This window comes from Anastrepha ludens, chromosome 5 (genome assembly GCF_028408465.1).
Source record: "Anastrepha ludens isolate Willacy chromosome 5, idAnaLude1.1, whole genome shotgun sequence".
Lineage (NCBI taxonomy): Eukaryota > Metazoa > Arthropoda > Insecta > Diptera > Tephritidae > Anastrepha > Anastrepha ludens.
Window position 1 is genome coordinate 86,969,783 of NC_071501.1, and position 20,586 is coordinate 86,990,368.

The 20,586-nt window shown below is 36.3% G+C and overlaps 1 protein-coding gene across 3 annotated transcripts; it reads right to left on the reverse strand.

The window, feature by feature from the left end:
• Positions 1 to 78: 78 nt before the first annotated feature.
• Positions 79 to 20,520, reverse strand: LOC128863794 (uncharacterized). 3 transcript variants are annotated; one of them, XM_054103144.1, is made up of 5 exons: positions 20,405 to 20,520; positions 20,181 to 20,321; positions 3,667 to 3,786; positions 2,587 to 3,570; positions 79 to 398 (listed from the first exon to the last, which is right to left on the reverse strand). In XM_054103144.1, the coding sequence occupies exons 2-5, from the start codon at positions 20,227 to 20,229 to the stop codon at positions 190 to 192; spliced, it is 1,362 nt and encodes a 453-aa protein (XP_053959119.1). In that variant the 5' UTR covers positions 20,230 to 20,321; positions 20,405 to 20,520; the 3' UTR covers positions 79 to 189. The 3 variants fall into 3 exon arrangements, with proteins under 3 accessions (XP_053959119.1, XP_053959118.1, XP_053959117.1); XM_054103143.1 differs by lacking the exons at positions 20,181 to 20,321; positions 20,405 to 20,520 and adding exons at positions 6,695 to 6,843; positions 9,558 to 9,584 and having other exon boundaries at positions 81 to 398; XM_054103142.1 differs by lacking the exons at positions 20,181 to 20,321; positions 20,405 to 20,520 and adding exons at positions 6,695 to 6,843; positions 9,366 to 9,537 and having other exon boundaries at positions 81 to 398.
• Positions 20,521 to 20,586: the final 66 nt, after the last annotated feature.

Genomic DNA, 20,586 nt, shown 5'->3' on the forward strand with positions numbered 1-20,586 from the left:
TATATCAAAACTTCAGTATCAATAAAAGAAAAAAAATATTATTTTTGTTTATATTGGAAATTCTAGCGTCTAAAAAGTGATAGACGACATTCTTCTTAATAACTGTATATGTCATGTGGGTATACATATTTATAGGACAATATATATTTCATGCTTCCTAAAGTGTACCACGCACGCAAATTTGCGATTTTAGAGTAGAAATGTGAAACACATAAATCCACCAACGCCCACCCAGAAGCTTAGCTGTGAATTACTACGGGCAGCATCCGATGGCGCTAAGAGATTGTTGCAACCCTTCTCATAGCACAGGATACATTGTTTCGGATTCAACTCGCAGTATTTGAGGCCTTCATCGGTAAGTTCGGAGATACAGCCGCGTGTGGTAATATTTGTATCGGCTGTAAAAAAATAAAAATATGGAGAAAACTTGGGTGAAATTGTATTTCATTTTAGTGCAAATTTTATTTATATTTTAAATATAATCTTTTTTCTATTATACATTTACATGCGCCCATTATTTATTATAATTGTGTGCACAAAAATTCGATTTACAATGCTAATTACCCCGCTAACAGTCATATTGCGTTAAGTACCTGGCAACTGCGGAATTAAAAGGGGGTTTCGACGAGCTACTTGAATTGGGCCTGCAAGCATTCTACGCTTTTATTTGGTCATTTTCAGAATGGACTTTAAGTTCACAAACTGATTACATAACCAGTCCCGATCTACTACTTTTTTCTATGACTTTTTTCTACTGAGACAGAATGAAGGCTTTGTTTTGCATAGAAGGTCCAACCTTGGCCAGACAATACCAGACAACCTTGGCATGACATACATACTTAGATTGGACTACAACTGTATGTCGGTTATGGCCGAATCTAAAACATTGCACCTTATAGCTCGGTTCGCTGCTTCCTGGCGCCAATTAGTGACACCGAGTGCTGCCAGATTATGTTTCACTTGATCTCCCTACTCCTCGTCGTCCACCAGTGGGTTCGAAAGACTGCCGTGCCGGAGCACTTTCGTTCATATCCGAGACATGGCCAAGACAGCGCATCCGAAGAAGGCCAATGATTTTTCTAGGCTGACATAATATATTAATAACGGCTCGTAAATGTCCTTTTATAGATAGATAGTTTTGCGGTGATACCAAAGTCAGACATAGCGGCATAGAGGCCGTTCCTGTTTTTGCTATCGAAAGCACCTTTGAAATCGACGAAAAGATGGTGTGTATCAATTTGTCTTTCGTGGTTTTTCTCCAGGATTTGGCATATCGTGAAGATCTGGTCAATAGTAAACTTACCAGGCCTGAAATCGCACTTACAAGGTCCAATCAGCTCTTTGGCGATGGACTTCAGTTCCTCACATAATAACGCTCGAAAAGACCTTGTGCACGACGTTAATAAGATTAGTCCGTCGGTAATTTGCGCAGTTTGTAGGATGTTATGGGTGGCAGAAATCCTCTGCCAGAACCCTCCGCGAGGGTGCCACCAGCGCAATGGGAATACTTTCTCTTCTAACCTCTGCCTCACTTTAATGGAAATGGAGCGAGGATGCGAGGAGCAAGGCGATAATAGGCCTACCAAAGGCTGTTTACAGGATACAGCACCTTTGTGGTGGGCGAAGATATGCACAAACATGTTGCAGTCATGGTCAAGAGTTGTCTGGTGGGTAGGCATAAAACGCTATGGGAGGAGACGTTGAACAAAAAAAAACCAACATGGTGTCGAAGAAGAAAGAGAAAAGGGCCGGGATATTGTTCCAAATGTCGGCGCGAGTTGTGAATGCTACCACCGGGGGGCACCTCCTCTGCGGTGGTTGCAAGCCCCAGCAGTCGAAATGCTACTGCAAAAATAGGTAAATGGTCAGCCTCAAGAGGTACCACAGTCGAATCAGACTCGGATCTCGAAAGCGTTAGCAGCGTGAGGACAGTAAACACAGCCGCGGAAAAGGAGCTGCTTGCCTCACCAAAAGCTAGTTCCTCCTTCAGTTCCTTTCAGAAAACTGAACAGAATGCCGAACTCGCGCTGGAAACCATGTCTATATGGGAACACTCAACCTCTACAAAACTGCAAAAATTATGCTAAAGACTTGGAATAGGAAAACTTCAAACTTTATTTTATGACTACAAAATATTGGTTGGAGTACTGACAGAACACTGTCTCAATCCACATCACGCAGCCAAAATGGGATTAGTCCAGAGCGATGCGTATAACACAGCAATGAAACGAATGCTAGGGGTGTTTTAGAACACATACTTTGTACTTCCCTGCTCTTTGTACGACTCGAAATGCGCCGAGGATCAATATATTTTTTCATCCTTGAAGGCTATTGCTGGCAAACGGCTTGTTAAAACTCGCGAAGACGTGCATTAAGAATTACATAAAATAATATCTTCGACTCTTCATACAATGGACACTAGCGGTCTAAGTAAGATCTTTTTACAGATGCCAACACTACCTAACCTAACCAGGGATCTTATGGGTATTTGGTGCGAGAAAAGTTAGCGAAGTATTACTGGAATACAAGGCCTAATTTGAGCTGCGAAGCCTCTTAACTACTGTGAAAAAGAAATCATTTACATACCTTTGTAAAGTGTGTAGCAACCGTTTATCTTATTCTCCATTGCTTGGCAATTAACCGCCGTAACCGGCCCCGCTACGCAGAGTCTATCAGTAGTGCTGGTACACGAGTAGCAGGTCAAGAATTGGTTGGCAGCCGCCGCAGCAGGTGGCACAGTCATTGCAATAACAACTGGCTCAACGACGTTTCCAGCCTCATTTGTACCAGCACTGGCAGCGCCCTGTAGTCCAGCATCAGCGACATGCACTGCCGCCTCAACCTCATTCGCTTTCGTGGTGGTCTCACTGTGCTCCGCCCCAGACGGAGCAGCTTGGTCTACATGATTTACCACTTCTTGATCTTTATTCGACGCCAGTGTTTCCTGGCTATCATCACCATTTTCGCTTACATTCTGCAACACAGTTGGCGTGACATTATTGCCACCTTTTGCTGGCTCATTTATCTCTTGCTCTTCATTTGTGTTATCCGAATTCATGGCTGGTGCATCAGCAGGATAATCTGGAGAATTCGGTGTACTTGCAGGTACCTGTTCGGCCGCTGCTGATTCTGATTCAGCCCCCACTTCCGCACTGGAGGCCGCAGGCTGCGGCGCATTGTCTGCATCAACAGCTGGTTTTTCTTCCACCTCTTTTTCAATCGGCTTCGGTTCAGCCACTTTTTCTGCAGAATTTTCTGGCTTGTTCATATTTTGTTCCTGTTCCTGTTTTTGTTCCTGCTTATTTCCATCTTCTGCACTCGCTACTTTTACAGATTCCTTCTCCTCCATATGCTGTCCTGCATCATCCACCACTTTTGCTTCCATTTCAATATCTTCTGCTGCATCAGGAATCATTTGAGGATCAGCGTTTGCGGTAGTGGTAACCATTTGTAGCGCTAATGGCACTGGCAGGGTGGTAAATTGTGCACTTTCGTCTTTTGGTTCCGATATTACAGCCTCTTGGCTTTTGACATCCATCAAACATACGTACTCGGTTTCAGGGTTGGTGGCTATCAAAAATTGCGAGTGAAGACGAAATGTTAAAATTAAAAAAAAAAAATTTTTTTCAAAAAAGTTTGTTATCAAAAATCATATTTCTCACTTACTCATCGCTATAATACATCCTGTTTGGCTGCAATCGATTTTCTTGTCCAGCCTCGCATTGCCAGTGCTCTCACACTTTGGTAGAGTGGATCCATTGCATTGTGCGCAGAGCTCGGCGTAATCTGAAAAAGTTGCTTAATATAGTTAAATCTTACATTTGGAAGCTCATAAATAATACTCAATATGAGATAGATATATGGATACTTCATGAGGTTTGCACTTCAACCTCATGGTCTTTTGTGCCCTCTACTCATCACAGTCCCTCTTCCAGACCCAGTTTCCTTATTAAACTCAGGATAAAGCTGGGTTGGATTGAGCATATATGCCTTTCGTCTGGCTGCATTTGGTCAAGATGTCTCAACCTTATCCGCGCTATAGCTCTGCATTCCAGAAGAAAGTGCATTCGAGTATCCTGGGATTGGTCGCAAGAGTTCGTAGACCAAATCCTGATCATGTGCAGATGACTACGTAGTCTGCAGTGGCCTGTGACTGAATGCCCGTCAGCATTCTCAATTTATCTTTGGGGAGGGTTATGAGTATTTAAAACCTCTTTTGGTTGCACCCTCCCAATAAGGCTTTCACCTGACGGAACCCCATAGTTTGGTGCCAGCAAATCTGCCTTTAGCCCTGCTCTTTACTGAAACTTAGGAGTGTTGTCCCATTAAAAACGAAATCGCAGCCTCTCTCGCCAACGCGTCCACTATTTCGTTCCCACCTATACGCCTATGTCCTTAAACCCAAATTAGCCGGATGCAATTGAGCGTTCCTAGTAGATTAAGTTTATCGATACAGTCAAGGACCAGGATTTGATCTCACAGGACGATAGAGCCTTGAGTGCCGCCTGACTGTCGCTAAGAATGGCAGTTCGCTCATTTCTGTCTAAGTTTATTTCTGCACATAGACAGCTGCCACACATCTCCGCTTGCAAGATGCTTGGAAAACTCTACACAGAACGTTTGGTTCTGGAACTATAAATTCCAGCTCCTATGTCTTCTGGAGTTTCCTTTCAAATGCAGTTCTACTCCAGTTTAACTATTATTCAGTTCAATTCTGAACTTCTTTTCGAATTCGATGACTTTAGTAATATCATGTTTTTACCATGTTTTTAGATAATATTTCTTGTATAGGTATATAAGTTCATACAGTATACAGTATTGGCCAAAAGTATACTCACCCCATTAATTATTGAATTTTTCGTTTTAAAAACGGAATTAGTGATCGTTTATTATTAAAGCAGTACAAATAAAAGGAATTAGTGATATTTAGTAGACGGACCCTTTGCTTTGATAACAGCAGCAGACTTCTGGGGCATGCTGCATTTTTTTTCCTTGTTCACTCCTATCGGGAGCATAGAGCCTCGACAAGACTCAGTTTTGCGTTGGTTTCGTTAATCTATTTTGATTTCTGACAGGGTAGGTGATTAGCCTGCCGCTACCAGTCTTAAATACTGGGTTGCCCATATTCAACTCTTTGGACCCATTCCAATCGACGAGGCTTGTCCGCAGGAAACAATCTTTGCGTCAATTGGATCTTATACGGGAATAAATGAAAATCAATGCGGATAATTTGTTGTAAAGTGGTCCGAGCAATGCCCAACTGCTGAGAAAGGCGATTTTGGGATGTCCTTGGCGACGTCTCAACACTGGGCCGTACAAGAGCAATATTCTCATCCGATCGCCTTGGTCGGTTTTGATTTGGCCTCTTTGGATTAGAAAGTACATCACCAGCCGAAAACCTTTCGTACAAATGTTTAATAGTGTTCTTAGAAGGCGCACTTTTCCCATTATTTATTTTTTATACGCACGTTGAGTTTTCACAATTGACTTCTTTTGTTGAATGTAAATTTCAACAATTTGGGAGCGCTCGCGTGGCATGTACTGTTCCATGATAAAAATCTGCTTGGACTGACGCTTCCAACGCGGTATGCCATTAAGCGATCTGACGTCTCTGTCAAAAGATATAGGGTTGCCTGATGGGTCTGTCGAATATGGGAATGCCTACCTGTCGTTGCTTAGGAACAACGCCTTCTTACTACTTGGAGCCCCATCTATGTTTCATATTTTCTGCCAGAAGGATCGCACAGATGGTTGACGACTTCGCTAAATTTGGTGTGTCTGCGTTATTATCCCAATTGCCCGCTTCCTCTTGCTGGCGCCTCTGATGCAATGTGTAACTGTGTACTTTTCTTTGTTTTTGCTTATTTTACCAGCCACAATGCAAATAATGCGCTGACTGTTGTGCGGGAGTGAGGATGGAGAGGATAACTTTTTGGGTTTGAGAAGTGACTTTTTGAAAATATTTTTGGAATGGAAAATTATTAGAAAGATGGAAAGTAGGTAAATTTGAAAAGTGCGTGGACAGTGCTTCACGTGGGGTTCGAACCTACAACCTCTGGGATGGCAGGCTAATGCACTTACGCTAGACAACTGAGGCCGCTACTGTGTGCAAGCTTTGAAAATTCGACTCTACTTATGGCGCTCCATATTTTTTTGTCTAAATTTATACAAATCACAGATTTTTTTATTTACATTTATAACAAAGCTAAGGCGCACAATCAATTAAATTGCACTACCCGAAAAACTCTGGGGCATAAAATAACTCCGAATGTGAGGAGAATAAAACAGACACGAATTTTAAAAAATCAAAGGTTTTTTTGCACAAAAGAACAGTGTTTTATCAATAGGCAACATTGGGCATGGAAGGGTTAAAATATATATGCACTGGACGATATAAGTTAAGTTTCAAAGAAAACCCAATTTTTTTTTTCTTTACTTAAATTACAGCACTCATTCCCTTTCAGTTTAAAAAATAGAAATATTTTACTTAAAACACAAAAACACTTCACCAAATTACCACTTCTTCATATCTCACATCTTTTTAAGTAAACTATGTATTAAGTTTTTACTTATGTTTTCCCATTTAAACAATAAATTTTATAAATTTTTTTAAAAATTTTTATAAATTTTAAATTCTCGCGTATTATTCATATTTCGAATTCTTTTTTTATTAGTAAAATAAAATTTCCTTTACCGTTTTCTTGTGCGTCAGCTTGAAGTATCCCTATGTAGCTTAAAGAAATAAACAATATGGCGGCTTTCATTTTTCAAATTATTTTTTAAGTTGAAGGTAGAAATTTTCAATTCCGTCCAGCACTGACAGACTCTTTTTCACGACTCGAGCTGCAAAATAACAAGTAAGCCTCTTTTAATGGCACTCGTTGGCTTCTGTGCTCTGCACGACTTACAGGGTGCGTATACTTTTAATGGGGCGCCAATATGAATTGGTTAATTAAAAACTAAAAAAAAAATGTTTAACTAAAAAATTAAAAAAAAAATGGTTAACTAAAAAATTTTTAAATTTATGAAAAAAGTTCATAATTTAGAAAAAAAATCATAATTTCAAATTCACTTTAGAAAAAAAAGAGCAACTGAATAGAGCATAGTTTTTTGCTCTACATTTTGCGGAATTATGAGTTGGTTTAAATTTTGAACGAGCATACAATTTCATATTGGTTTTATTTAGATGTCCACAGCTGTAAATTTATAAATTTTATTTTATTTTGAATTTTTGCTTTATGCATTTTTTTAAATTATTTTATCTTTTGCTCTATTTTATTTTATTTTACATTATTCTAATTTTTTATTGTTATTATATAATATTTAAGTTTATTTTACTTTTATTGTAAGTTTAGTTTGTTTTATTTATTTTCTTTATTTTATTAATTCTTCATTTTTTTTGTCATTTATTTTATTCTTTTTTTCCTTCCTTTATTGGAATTTTGCTAATTTTATAAAACTGTATTTTATAATTTACTTATTTTATTATTCGTTTTGTTTTTTTGCTCTTTATTTTTTTATTTCGCTGTCTTTTATTCTTCATTAATTTTTCTGTTCATTATTTTAATTTTTTGTTCTTATTTTGTTGTTTTTATTGGAATTTGGCGAATTTTCTAAAATTTTATTCAATTTAGTTTCGTTTTAATTTATTTCATTTCATAATTTTTTTCTTTTATTGGAATCTATATTATTTAATTTTGTAAAATTTTATTTATTGATATTATTTAATTTTATTCAATTCATTCAAATTAGTTTAATGATATTTTTATTTATTTATTTCGCTTTTAATTTTTTTCTTTTGATTTATTTTATTATATTATTGTGCTTTTTAGTATTTTTTTTTTTATTGAAATTTTGCTAATTTTCTAAAATTTAGTTACATTTTTTCTTATTTATTTCTAATGTAATGAATTTTTTTTCATTTATCGGAATTTGGTTCATTTTGTAAAATGTTATTCAATTTAGTAAACATTTTTTATTTTCACTATTTTCTTTTTTCACTTTATTTTATTTTGTTGGTCTTCTTTTTTTAAACTTTCATTAATTCCTAATTTTTTATGTTTTTATTTTATTTTTATCTTTATTTCTTCTTTTGTTTTATTTTATTTTATTCCTTTTTATTATTTTTTTTCTTTTATTAGATTTTTACAAATCTTCTAAAATTTAATTAAATTAATTTCGCTTCAATTTAATATATTTTATTCATTAATTGAAATTTGGTTAATTTTGTATAATAGTATTCAATTTATTTTAATTTTATTCAAATTCATTTTTTACTTAATTTTTTTTTTTTTTGTTCCTTCTTTCATTTTAATTTATTCTTTATTCTTCATTAATTTTTCATTTTTTCTGTCCTTTATTTAATTTGCTCTTTTCTAATTTTTTCTGCTTTTCTTGGAATTGTGTTAATTTTATAAAATTGTATTTACTTTATTTAAATTAATTTATTTAATTTTTATTTTTCTTTTTGTTTTTTATACCTTTATTTTTTCGCTTTTTTATTTTTTATTCTTCACTAATTTTTCTTTTTTTTCTGTTCATTATTTCATTCCATTCCATTTTTTACTTTATTTCATTTCAGTTTATTTCATTCAATTTTTTTTATTCAAATTTTGCTAGTTCTATAAAATTATATTTGAATAAAGTTAAATTGTTTTTATATATTGCACATTACATTTTTAATTTTTATTATTTTATATTAATATTTATTCTTTTTTTACTTCGCATTATTTTATTTGTTTTGTTTCGCTGTATTTTGTTTTTTATTCTTAGTTTTCCCTACTTTTTCCTTTTGTTTTATTTTATTTCTTTTTTTTTTATTTTTGTTTAATAGAATTTTCCTAATTGTATAAACATTTATTTAATTTAGTCTTATTTTATTTTACTTAAGTTATTAAATTTTTCATATTTTTTTTTGGTTTTCTCTTCTTGTTCTTCATTCTCTTTATTTCGCTTTATTTTATCTTTTATTCCTCATTTTTTTATTATTCATAAATTTTTCATATTTATTATTTTATTTATTATTTTTTTAACTTTTTCCTCTTATTTTTTTATTTTGTCGTATTTTATTTTAATTCATTTTCTTGTTTTTTGGAATTTTGCTAATTGTATAAAATTTTATGTATTTTACTTTTTTGGTTTTTTTTTTTTGATATTTTTTCTTATTCTTTTGTCGTTTGCTCTATTTTATTTAATTGTTTAGTCTTTTTTTTTTTATTGAATTTTGTTAATTTTTCCCTTTCTTCCCTTTTTTTAATTTTATTTTATTTTATTTTATTTAACTTTAGTTCACTCAAATAACCATCCGCAAATAACGCACCCTGTAACCGCATTAAATTGCCTAACCGCAACTGATAATATCAAACATTTATTTATCGGAGATTTCCAACTTCTTTTTTTCTCTTCTTATTTTTGCGCGTTCCGCATTGCAGCTCAATTGCAAATTAAACAAATTAATCAGCGCCCACAGTTAATGTTTAATCAATTTTGGAACAAAAACAACAAAAGCGAAAAATCCAACTTAAGCTATAGAGAAGTAAAGCAGCGAAAAACTTCACTTTTAATCTGGTGGCCTATCACGCCGAGCCAATATTTGACATGATAGCTCTCGATCAACTTAACGAATGCCACTGCGTATGACGAACATCAGACTCAGTTATGTAGAGCGTCAATCAATAATAATTACATACCTAATGTGTGTACCGTTATACCATATAGCAATCAATATTTGAAACAATTAAAATGAGTGAAAGGAAATAAATTACAAATGTACGAGTAGAACGAAATTTATTCATCGAGTAATCAGTGGGGTGTGGGTACAGGTATTATTGGCGGTATGTGCGTGTGTCGAAAGGATTACTGCACAAAATGCTGATGACTATCGTTCAGCCCATATGAAATTATTAATGATGTGAACTGGAAACAATTGCTAGCATGCGAGCGACAAATTACGTGGGAACGCTGGCCAGTATCGTCGAACAGAGCGAAGGAGAGTGGTGCAGGAGTTATGAATGATTGTAGGGACTGGATTTATTTAATTGGAGAATAGCTAACTCATACAAATTTTATTTATTTCATTATTTATATGCACACTTGACATTGCTGAACTCTAATAAATATAATATAAAAATATGTGTGTAATGTGCTGGTATGAACGTATACGAGTACTACGTACTGAAATTCCTACGGAAGATAATCACGTAGACGTTACATACATTTATACCAATATATACCTAAAAGTATATCGTGAATAAAGAAATTCAAAACTTTTATACATAAACTTTATGTTATTTATATAATAATTCCACCATGGTTCCCTTCACCAAAAAAGCTACGTTTCATTTCACCAAACTCAACTCATGAGCGACGAAAATTAGGATGTGAAATATCTGGGGTGTCTATACCTCTAGCAAAGTGCGCCAGTCGTTTCTTTCTCATGGTACCGACGCCAGTTGGGCACACCAAGAGAATACAAGTTCTTCTCCACCTAGGCTTTCCTCTTCCTCTGCGACCACCAGCTGGTGTCACGTCAAACACTTTCAGAGCCGGAGCGTTTGTATCCATTCAGACGACATGACCCAGCTAACGGAGCCACTGAGTCTTTATTCGCTGATTTTGGTGTTAACAATGGAAGTCAACAAAGAGAAAATTCGGTATTCTTTTACGCTGTATCGCCCGTAGTATCGCCCAGGAGCTAAAGATCGGCCATGAAACAATTTTAAACCACTTGCGCAAAGCTGGATTCCAAATGAAGCTCAAATGACTCCAAAAATCATGATGGATCGCCTTGGCCAAACTAAATGAAATCGACGAATTTCTGAAACGGATCGTGACTGGGCATGATAAATGGGTGGCATACGACAATATTGTGCGAAAACGGTCCGAGTCAAAACGTGGTGAAGCAGCTCAGACGGTAGCCAACCCAAGACCAACAGCAAGGAAAGTTGGTTCCGTATGGCCTAACACTAAATTCAGATCTCTACTGTCAACAACTGGTCTATTTGAAGCTAGCGATTGACCAGAATTAGCCAACAGAAGATGTGCTGTGTAGTGACTCGGCAAAAACTCCGAGAGCTTGGTTGGGAAGTTTTAATGCATCCACCAATCGACTACCACCTTTTTCTCTCATTGCCGAACTTACTGACTGATAAGAAATTGGTTTCAAGAGAAGATTGTGAAATTGGATTACAAGAGTTTTTCGCCAATAAGGACCAAAACTTCTATGAGAGTGACATATTTAAAATGGCAACAAATTATGCAACAAAACAGTGCATATTTTACCCAAATGGGACGATCCGAAACATCTTAAATAAAGTTTTAAATCTTAAGCGAAAATAATGTATTTCGCGTATACTCGTTTTCTTAGTGCAATAAGTGGAATAAGTTCGTAGCGTTTTTACCCAATAATTTTATTTAAACAAAAAACAATAATTTATCAATAAGTTAATCAATTATATATTCGCCGCTGCTGTTTACAACCTCTTCCCATCTCTCGACCAATTTGTTGATGCTGTTCCGCCAAAAATCGCCTGATCTGGGGGAAAGAAGTTATTGATCTAGTTTTTAAGAGCCTCTTTGTTATCGAAGCTAACGCCCTTCATATGGTTTGACAGGGAGCGGAAAAGCTAGTAATCGGGACCTACCATTCCAACTCTTAGAGTGCGGCTTTGACGACTTGAGCAACATGGGGCCTAGCGTTGTCGTGAAGCAGTAGGGCTTGGCCATTTCAATCAGGTCTTTTCAGTCGAATAGCCTCATTCACGCGGTGTAGCTGAGCAGTGTAGAGCTCCTTGTTGACCGTGGTATTCTTTTTGAACATTTCTCAGTGCACCACGCCCACCCAGTCCCACCAAACACATATCAAGATCTTTTTTTGATGAAGATCCGGTTTGATTCTCGGCTTTGGCGTATCTCCTGGAGCCACCCACTCCTTTCTTTGAATCATATTGTTGTATAGAACGATTCGGTACAAAGAGCGCTGTTTATGACCGCGTCTTGCTCAATTGCGGGCGAGATGCTGAGAGGCAATTTGAAGGTGACTTTCTTTCTTTTTTTTCGTTGAGCTCGTGTGGTACCCAGGCTCCCAATATTGTAGTAAATCCCATTGCATGAACGTGATTGAGAATCGTTTTATGATCACAGTCATTTTTTCCGCCAATTCACGATTGGTTTGGCGACCGTTCTTCGCCTTCAAAAGTGATTTGAGACGTTCTTCATCGAATTCAGAAGGCCTTCCGTTTTGCCGCGGGACGTTTCATCGACGTTAAAGTCGCCACTTTTAAACTTTGCAAACCATTTCCGTACTGTAGGTTCGCCTAAGACACGTTTTCCATACTCGCCGCAAATGTCCCGGGCCGCTTCGGCAGCTTTCTGATCGCGATGAAAAGCACGAATCTAAAATGTTGATTTTTGCCTCTTGGGTATTCCATTTTCTATGCTTCAAAACTAATAAAAAATTAAATAGCTCAAAAATATTTGGTGCGCAACTAAGTTCCCGCCGGCAGTATGTGCTGGTCGATTCTAACATAACCTAAACGTCATAAACCAAGCTTAGACATATGGTAAACAAACTGCTTCGACACATTAGGCATTTGGTTTTAGTATCTATGATTTTGTGAAAATGTCTGATTTCGTGCCGAATAATCGTAATTTCCGGGAAATGTTGATTTTCCTCTTTCATTCGAAAAAAAACGGCGGCGGTACAAAAAGTATATGGAGATTCTGCTTTAAGTGAAACAACGTGCCGAGATTGATTCCGTCGTTTCAAAGACGGTGATTTTAATGTTGACGGTCCGCGTGAAGGAAGGCCAAAAACCTTCGAAGACGCTGGGTTGGAGACATTACTCAATGAGGATCCGTGTCAAACACAAGAAGAGCTCGTTTCAGTATTGGAAGCTACCGCCAATCCATTTCCAAGCGATTGCATGCTTTGGGAATGATTTAGAAATAGGGGACTTGGATTCCTTATGAGTTAAAATCAAGGGATGTTGAACGTCGTTTTTTCGCCTGTGAACAACTGCTCCAGCGACAAAAAAGGAAGGATTTTCTTCATCGCGTCGTGACGGGTGATGAAAAGTGGATTCATTACAGCAATCCAATGAAAAGAAAGTCATGGGGACGGCCTGGTCATGCTTCTACGTCATCGCCTCGGCCGAATATTCATGCTGCGAAGGTTATGCTATGTATTTGGTGGGACCAAGTTGGTGTTATTTATTATGAACTGTTAAGGCCGGCGGGCCAATTAGATGTCCTAAATTCAGTCGTTTTCGCGAAGCGTTGTAGGATGAGAAAAAAAACAATTAGCCAAATGAAGTGTTGGGGATAGTTTAATATATATTTGAACTAAAAAAAAAAAATTTGTACAATCTCCAACAATATATTGTAAGCCGAGTTATCAATAGATTCCCAGAGCGCCTTGCCACTGAAGTATCCAACTTCTGTACAAGATGCAACTTGCAATTTTCATCTGAAAACAAAAAAAAAAAGATTATTAATTTTGATGTAATTATCTTCGATGTGAACTAAGAAAATTGGGAGAAACACGTAAAATTCGAAATTTTGCGGAAGGTAGAAAAAAAAGTGGTTTTTTAAGGAAAAAAAAACTCTTCAACTGGGTAAAAAAAGTCGCTTAAAAAAAGTTGTTGGATGTTTTTTTAGTTCACAAAGAAGAGAAAACAATACTGAAGATAACGCATTTTGAATGAAATGGATAGCTCGTTTAGTTTTTTTGCAATCGTGTACATAAATTAGGTAAAATCGTGAAAATGAAAAGCCGAGAAAACGCGCTTCAAACTACAACAATAAGGGCACGGTTGCTCGACGCCGCACTACGCTCGGCTCTGTAGCTCTGCAAATACTTGGAATTTAACTCTGAAAATTTGTGTCTCATGTTCTTGAATATCCAAGCTATTGATTTCAGGAAAAAAAAAAATCGATTTTTTTGACCTTTTAATTGGCCCGCCGGCCTTAAAACCAAGCGATCGGAGATCGGTATCGACTTCAATTGATGCGATTGAGCCGAGAACTGCGCGAGAAGCGGCCGCAATACGCGGAGAGGCATAAAAGAGTGATTCTACAGCCGCTCGGCCTCACGTTGCCAAACCCATTAAAACCTTCCTGGAAACACTGAAATGGGAAATTCTACCCCACCCGCCATATTCTCCAGATAATGCGCCGTCCGATTATCACCTGTTCCGATCGATGGCACTTGGTCTAGCTGACCAGCAGTTCCATTCATATGAAGACACCAAAAGATGGCTTGATCCGTGGCTAGCCTCCAAAGATGAACAGTTTTACCGCGACGGTATACGAGCACTACCAGGAAGATGGGAAAAAGTAGTAGCCAGCGATGCGCAATACTTTCAATGATGCACTTGTAACCATTTTTTCAGCATAAAGTTATATTTTCATCAAAAAAAGAACAGCGAGAACTTAGCTGCGCACCTAATAGTTTTGTAGAGCAGAAAGAGCTCTATCGAATGAATACAGATCGTTTCCCAAATAGCAAGCAAATCGTTGTAAAAAAAAAGAAAATTTCAAAACGCTATGAACTTATTCTCCAACCCAATACATAGGAAGAAATTTTTCTATGCATAAGTCGTGTTTCAGCCGATAATCGACTTTCGTTTAATTTGGATCATTTGAATCTATGCTTGGTTATTTACTCTTATGCTTCGTGTTAGCATTTAGTGGATTTCTTTGGCTAAATAAAAATGAATAGTATTTAGCAGCTTTTTCAAATGCCGCTTTATTTTGAAGTAATTTTTTTTAATGTAATTTTCGTCGATTTTTAAGGCGCTTTCGCCATATTTTTAGCAAAACTTTCGCGATTTTTTAGGTCATCAAAATTCAAGTCAAGGTAGTGGCATGTCCCCATTAATTGATTGCTTGCTTCGAACATAGCAACAGATATTTCCGATTATCCTCACGTTATCGGTTTACATATGACTATCAGGGTGCACAAACAATGCACTCATAATGCAGTCATGTAGGTGTAGAACTGTTTACACACAAATGCAAGTAGTAGATGCATGGGTGTGTGAGAGTAAATGCAGGTGCATTACCGTACATAGCCTCTCGAAAGAGCTATAAATATTATCTCTGCCAATGGCAGATAATTTACTTCAATTATATTACTAATATAGAAACATTTTAAAAATTATCTATAGGAAAATTCATAAACTTGTAAAGGTTAACTTGTACACAATCCAATGGCAAAACATCTGGTCAACCTAATCAGGGCTAACTGATATTCGATAAATACAAAACAAATAAAATTCTAGTAATAAAAGACTGATAGAAAGGGCTGTTAGTCATGCCCTATTTATAGGAAAATTAGGTATTTGATTTAATGTATCCACACAAAGGTAGACAAATCGATTTTCTTTCTCGATATGGAAGGTGAATGTTACAATATTACATTGGGATCTATCCACCGCAGAGACAGATTAGTCGACTGTTAATCTTGCCGAGGAAAAAGTAGGAATGCTTCGTAAGGAATCGCTTAATTAAGAAGAAAAACAGCTAAAATCCCAAGTTGATTGATTACTAGGTTTGCCCAATAACTATGGTGAAAACTAAAATTGTGAGGGGAATTTCGGCTGCCACCTAACGAGCGCTATGCGCCAGCCGAGTTCTGCACGATCGCGTGCTCATCTTGCACAAAGTACCTCTGCTTCTAAAACAATAGTAAACCAAGACAACAACTACATTAAATCACAGAATACTAAATTACATAACTGTCCAAATCCAAAAGTCTCCAACGATCTAACATCTCTCTGTACAAGCAAGCACTTATCTAATCAACACATAAAGAAGAGAATGCTTCTCTTACAAATTCAGAAAGCAGTAATGACACCCAGTCGGACATAGATGATTGTATTCCTAGTTGTTCTCGTGATAATACCAAAGCTATAACTGACAACAGCTTCAATAATTGTATATTCTCACCACCTTCATCTATAGATAAAGATCTTTCTCTTACTCAGTCATCTAATATAATTTGTCATATTCTTCTGATGAATGATGCACAAAATAGTAAATTTCCAGTTACAAATAATTCTCTCAATAATTTCATTTTTTACCAATTACTATGTTAACTTTCTTGCAATGGAATATAAACAGCTTTTTTAACAATTACGATGAGCTTGTTCTACTTCTTTCAGATTTTAAACCCGATCTTGTAGCTTTACAAGATACCCACCTTGCAGTTTCCAATAATCATTCGCCTCCTTCGCCTTACACTGCCTATTTCCATAACTCAAGTATCACGAATAGACGCGGGACTGGTGTCCTTATTTAAAAAGGTATTTGGCATAAAAGAATTGATATTCAAACAAATTTAAACATTATTGATTTTGAAATTAAAACCAATATAACCTTAACGGTGATATCTGTTTATTTTCCACCTGGTATAGATTTCGATATGGGCGAGTTTAAATCAATTCTGACTTCACTACCTCATCCACTTATTCTTTGTGGAGATGTCAATGCCTGGAGTCCACTTTGGGGCTCTTCCACACAAAACAAGAGGAGTAAAGCAATTGAAGATCTAATTGTCACCCAAGACTTAATTGTCTTAAACGATAAATCTCCGACACACTTTTCCACACGTAATTCATTCACGCATCTTGATGTTACGATATCCTCCAGCAGCATTTACCCACTCCTTTCTTGGAGAATTCTAGATAATCTTTATGGTAGTGACCACTATCCAATTGTTTTCCACTTAAATTGTGAAAGGAGAAGTAAGACCGGTCACATACCAAGATTTAAAACCGATAAAGCAGATTGGTCAAAATACAGGTTTCAGTGCGACGAACAAAGTCAAATCCACCCTCTTAGTAATAATATCAATAAGGAAGCTAGTTCTATTAAAAAGATTATCCTCAGCGCAGCTACGTCATCCATTACTCAATTCCGTCCCTACTTTCATAAAAAATGTGTCCCCTGGTGGAGCAAGGAACTTGCCGAGTTACGTACAATAAAGCAAAATTCATGGTATAATTTTAAACGCATACACTCCAACCAAAACCTTATGTCATATAAGGCAGCAAATGCGAAGTTTAAACATTTTGCAAAAAGGGCAAAACAAGAATGCTTTATCAGCATCTCTAGCAATATCAATCCGTCATCCTCTCCAAAATAAATATGGAAAAGTATCAAAAAGCTGGCTGGCTCCTATAGCAATTTTACTGACCCACAACTTAATATAAATAACAAGCTTATTTCTGGCCCCAAAGAAATTGGAAATTCTTTCGCTAAACATTGGTTTGAGTACTCAGATAACACAAATTTTTCTCGTGAATTTATTACACAAAAATCCAGAATTTTAAATGAAATATATTGTGCACCACAAAATCTCACTCACTCTGCAAGAGAGATTGACAATCCCATCACCATCCAAGAGTTTGATCATTTTGTTAACCAGGCCAGAGGCTCCGCTCCTGGTTACGACCGCATTAGTTACTCCATGGTTAAAAATCTACCTGATTCTATTAAAACTAGGTTATTAAAGCTATACAACTCCATTTTCACTTCTGGTATCATACCACAAAGTTGCAAATTTGCTTGTATATCACCTATTCCAAAGCATAACAAATCAGCAGATAAGCCGTCCAACTTTCGCCCCATTTTCTTATTGCCATGCACCAGCAAGATTTTAGAGAAAATAGTTGCTAACCGACTAATGTGGTTTGCGTCTAAAAATAAATTTTTAAGCCCCAGTCAGGTTGCCTTTAAAAAAGGACATAGCACTGTCGATGCACTTTTATCTTTCGACCATTTCTCTTCATGTGCCCTGTTTAAAAAGAAACATGTTACAGCACTTTCCCTTGACTTCGAAAAAGCCTTCGACCGCATCGGGATACACATTATTCTAAGGCAACTAAGGAAATGGGTGGTTGGTCCTAAAATATACAGCTTTGTAAGAAGCTTCCTTACAAACCGAAGATTTATGGTTAAGAAAAACGGCTCTTTTTCTGACAGATACAACTTAGAAAACGGGATTCCTCAGGGTTCGCCTCTTTCGGTGGTTTTATTTGTTATCGCGTTTGACGAAATAGGTAAAATCATAGATAAGCACAATATTGAGCATTGTATAAACGCGGATAATGTTTTGATATTTACTGAACTCGATAATTTAGAAGAAGAAGACAATTTAGTATCGGTTAGAACCATCTTTAACAAAATTCTTGAGGGCATTGCTGCATGGTCGCTCGAATCTGGAGCGATTATATCATGCGAAAAATCCAATGTCCTTCATATTTGTCAGAGGAAGCGCTGTTCGGGTGCAAAACTAACTCACCATAATATACCTATAAGTGACGTGAGCCATTTAAAAATATTAGGAATTTTCTTTGATTGTAAATACACTTTTAAATTTCATTGCAATTACATTAGAAATAAATTAATTGATCGTCTTAGCATTGTAAAATACTTTTCATCAAAAAAGTCCTTTGTACATACTTCTGCACTTTGTTTCATTGTTAAATCGCTACTTTTAGCTGTAATTGACTATGCTTTACCAATTTATGGAAGCTGTGCCGAAAGCAACTTTAACCTTCTACGTGCTCCATATCATGCTGCTGTACGTAGAAGCCTACGGACCTTCCCCACTACTCCTATTTGTAACATCTTGGCTGAATCCGGACTTCCTAGTTTAACCCTTTCGCGATATTGTTGCCATATGGCAACGGCAAACTTTAAAAGGCCGTCAACACTCTCTTGTAAAAAATATCAACTTTTTTGTTACATATTTTCAAAAATTGAAGTTTGATGGTTAAACAGAAATAAAATAAATAATAACCGCCCATTATATATCGGTAATACAACATTTTTAAAGAAAGTCTTCTGGCATATAGCACTTCACTCTGAAATTTGTATTTTGCATTTTAAGATTTTTGAGGCATTTTGGGCAAATGTTTTCAACAAATTTTGAATAAAGTATATAGAAAAATGTTCAATCTGTCATTTGGCACATAAATATTTTTTCGCTCGCAGCTTTAAAAGCTGTGCTAAGTTTTAAAACTAAGCTTGTTGCCATATGGCAACAAATTTCTCGTAAGGTGTTAACTTGCATTAGATTGCAGAAGGAGTTTATTTGCGATTGAAACCAATACAAAACATTTGTTGCCATATGGCAACATTAAAAAAAAACACTTAACAAAAAAAAAAAATAAAAAAAAAATTTATTTGTATTGTTATTGGTCCTAAAATAAATACTCAGACAAAAATTTGGATTTTTTGGGTGACGCAATAAAAAGATGTAGCGAAAGGGTTAAGTGAGCGGGTGGAATATATGACTGCTGGCCTTATAGACAAAGTGTTATCCTGCAATAATGATCACCTTTATAAAATCGCAATCAATGCAACAAATAGAAAATGTTTTCCAAAGAGCATGTCGGCGTTAGATCATGTGGTTGACTTGGCCAGACAAATGAATATCCATTTTAAACCTACTCTTCAATCTCACAGTAAGTGCTCACCTTGGCTTCTTTCGAACTCGTCATTTGTTAATTGCTTTCAAGATTATCGAAAGGAAAACACTTATGATCTTATCTACCAACAAATTTTCCTTCAGCACAAACGAGATTTAAAACAATGGCTCCAACCGATGGCTCCAAAACTAACTGCTCAACCTCTTTCGCGGTTATATCTGAGGATCTTCAAGTTCTGAAAGAAGGTTTACTGCACAATCACTGCTCAACATTTACTAGTGAAATCTTTGCTATATATCAAGCCGCTCTAATAGCCTCCAAAGGGAAAGATAAATTTTGCATTTGTACCGACAGTCAATCTGCCATCGATGCCGTAAGAAATTTCAGCAATAACAGTGTTGTAGTAACTCATATTCGAGATTTACTTATCGAGCAAACAAACAAAATTAAATTGATGTGGATACCAGGTCACTGCGGAATTGAAGGCAATGAGTTCGCTGATTATGTCGCGAAAAGTGTTCATAAGGAACCGGCTCTGTATTTTGATGTTCTGGAAAAAACTGATGAAAACTTCTGATAAGGCAGCACCTACATAACAAGGCTCTATTGAAATGGAATGAGTACTTTCATCATTACGCGACAATTAATCCCTCCAGAGTAAAGCCTACCTATCCAACGGAATCTAAACATGCAGACATTTTGTTGTTCACACGACTTCGTTTAGGTTACACGCAGATCACTCACAGTTACTTGTTAAACTCTGGAGATGCATCCTGCTGTTTTTGTAGGTCATCTAGAACATCAGTAAGGCATATCCTAGATGAATCCACCCAGTTTACCAATACCAGGCGAAGGATTTTTGGCACAGCTCGCCCATCACAACTTCTAGTAAATACAACATTATCGAATGTAAATACTATATCTAACTTTCTTGTACTGTGTAACATAGCTCATTTAATTTAATATACCTATACTTAGACATATTTTATACACTTGTATTACACATATATTCCTTATTTTAAATATAAGATTAGCAAATATTGTAATTAATCCTAGTTTATTGTAAAACCAGCTGATGGCCTTGAGCTAGTGCTGTTCTCTGCTATTTTCTGTATATTCATATACTTAAAATAAAACATGATTCGAACTT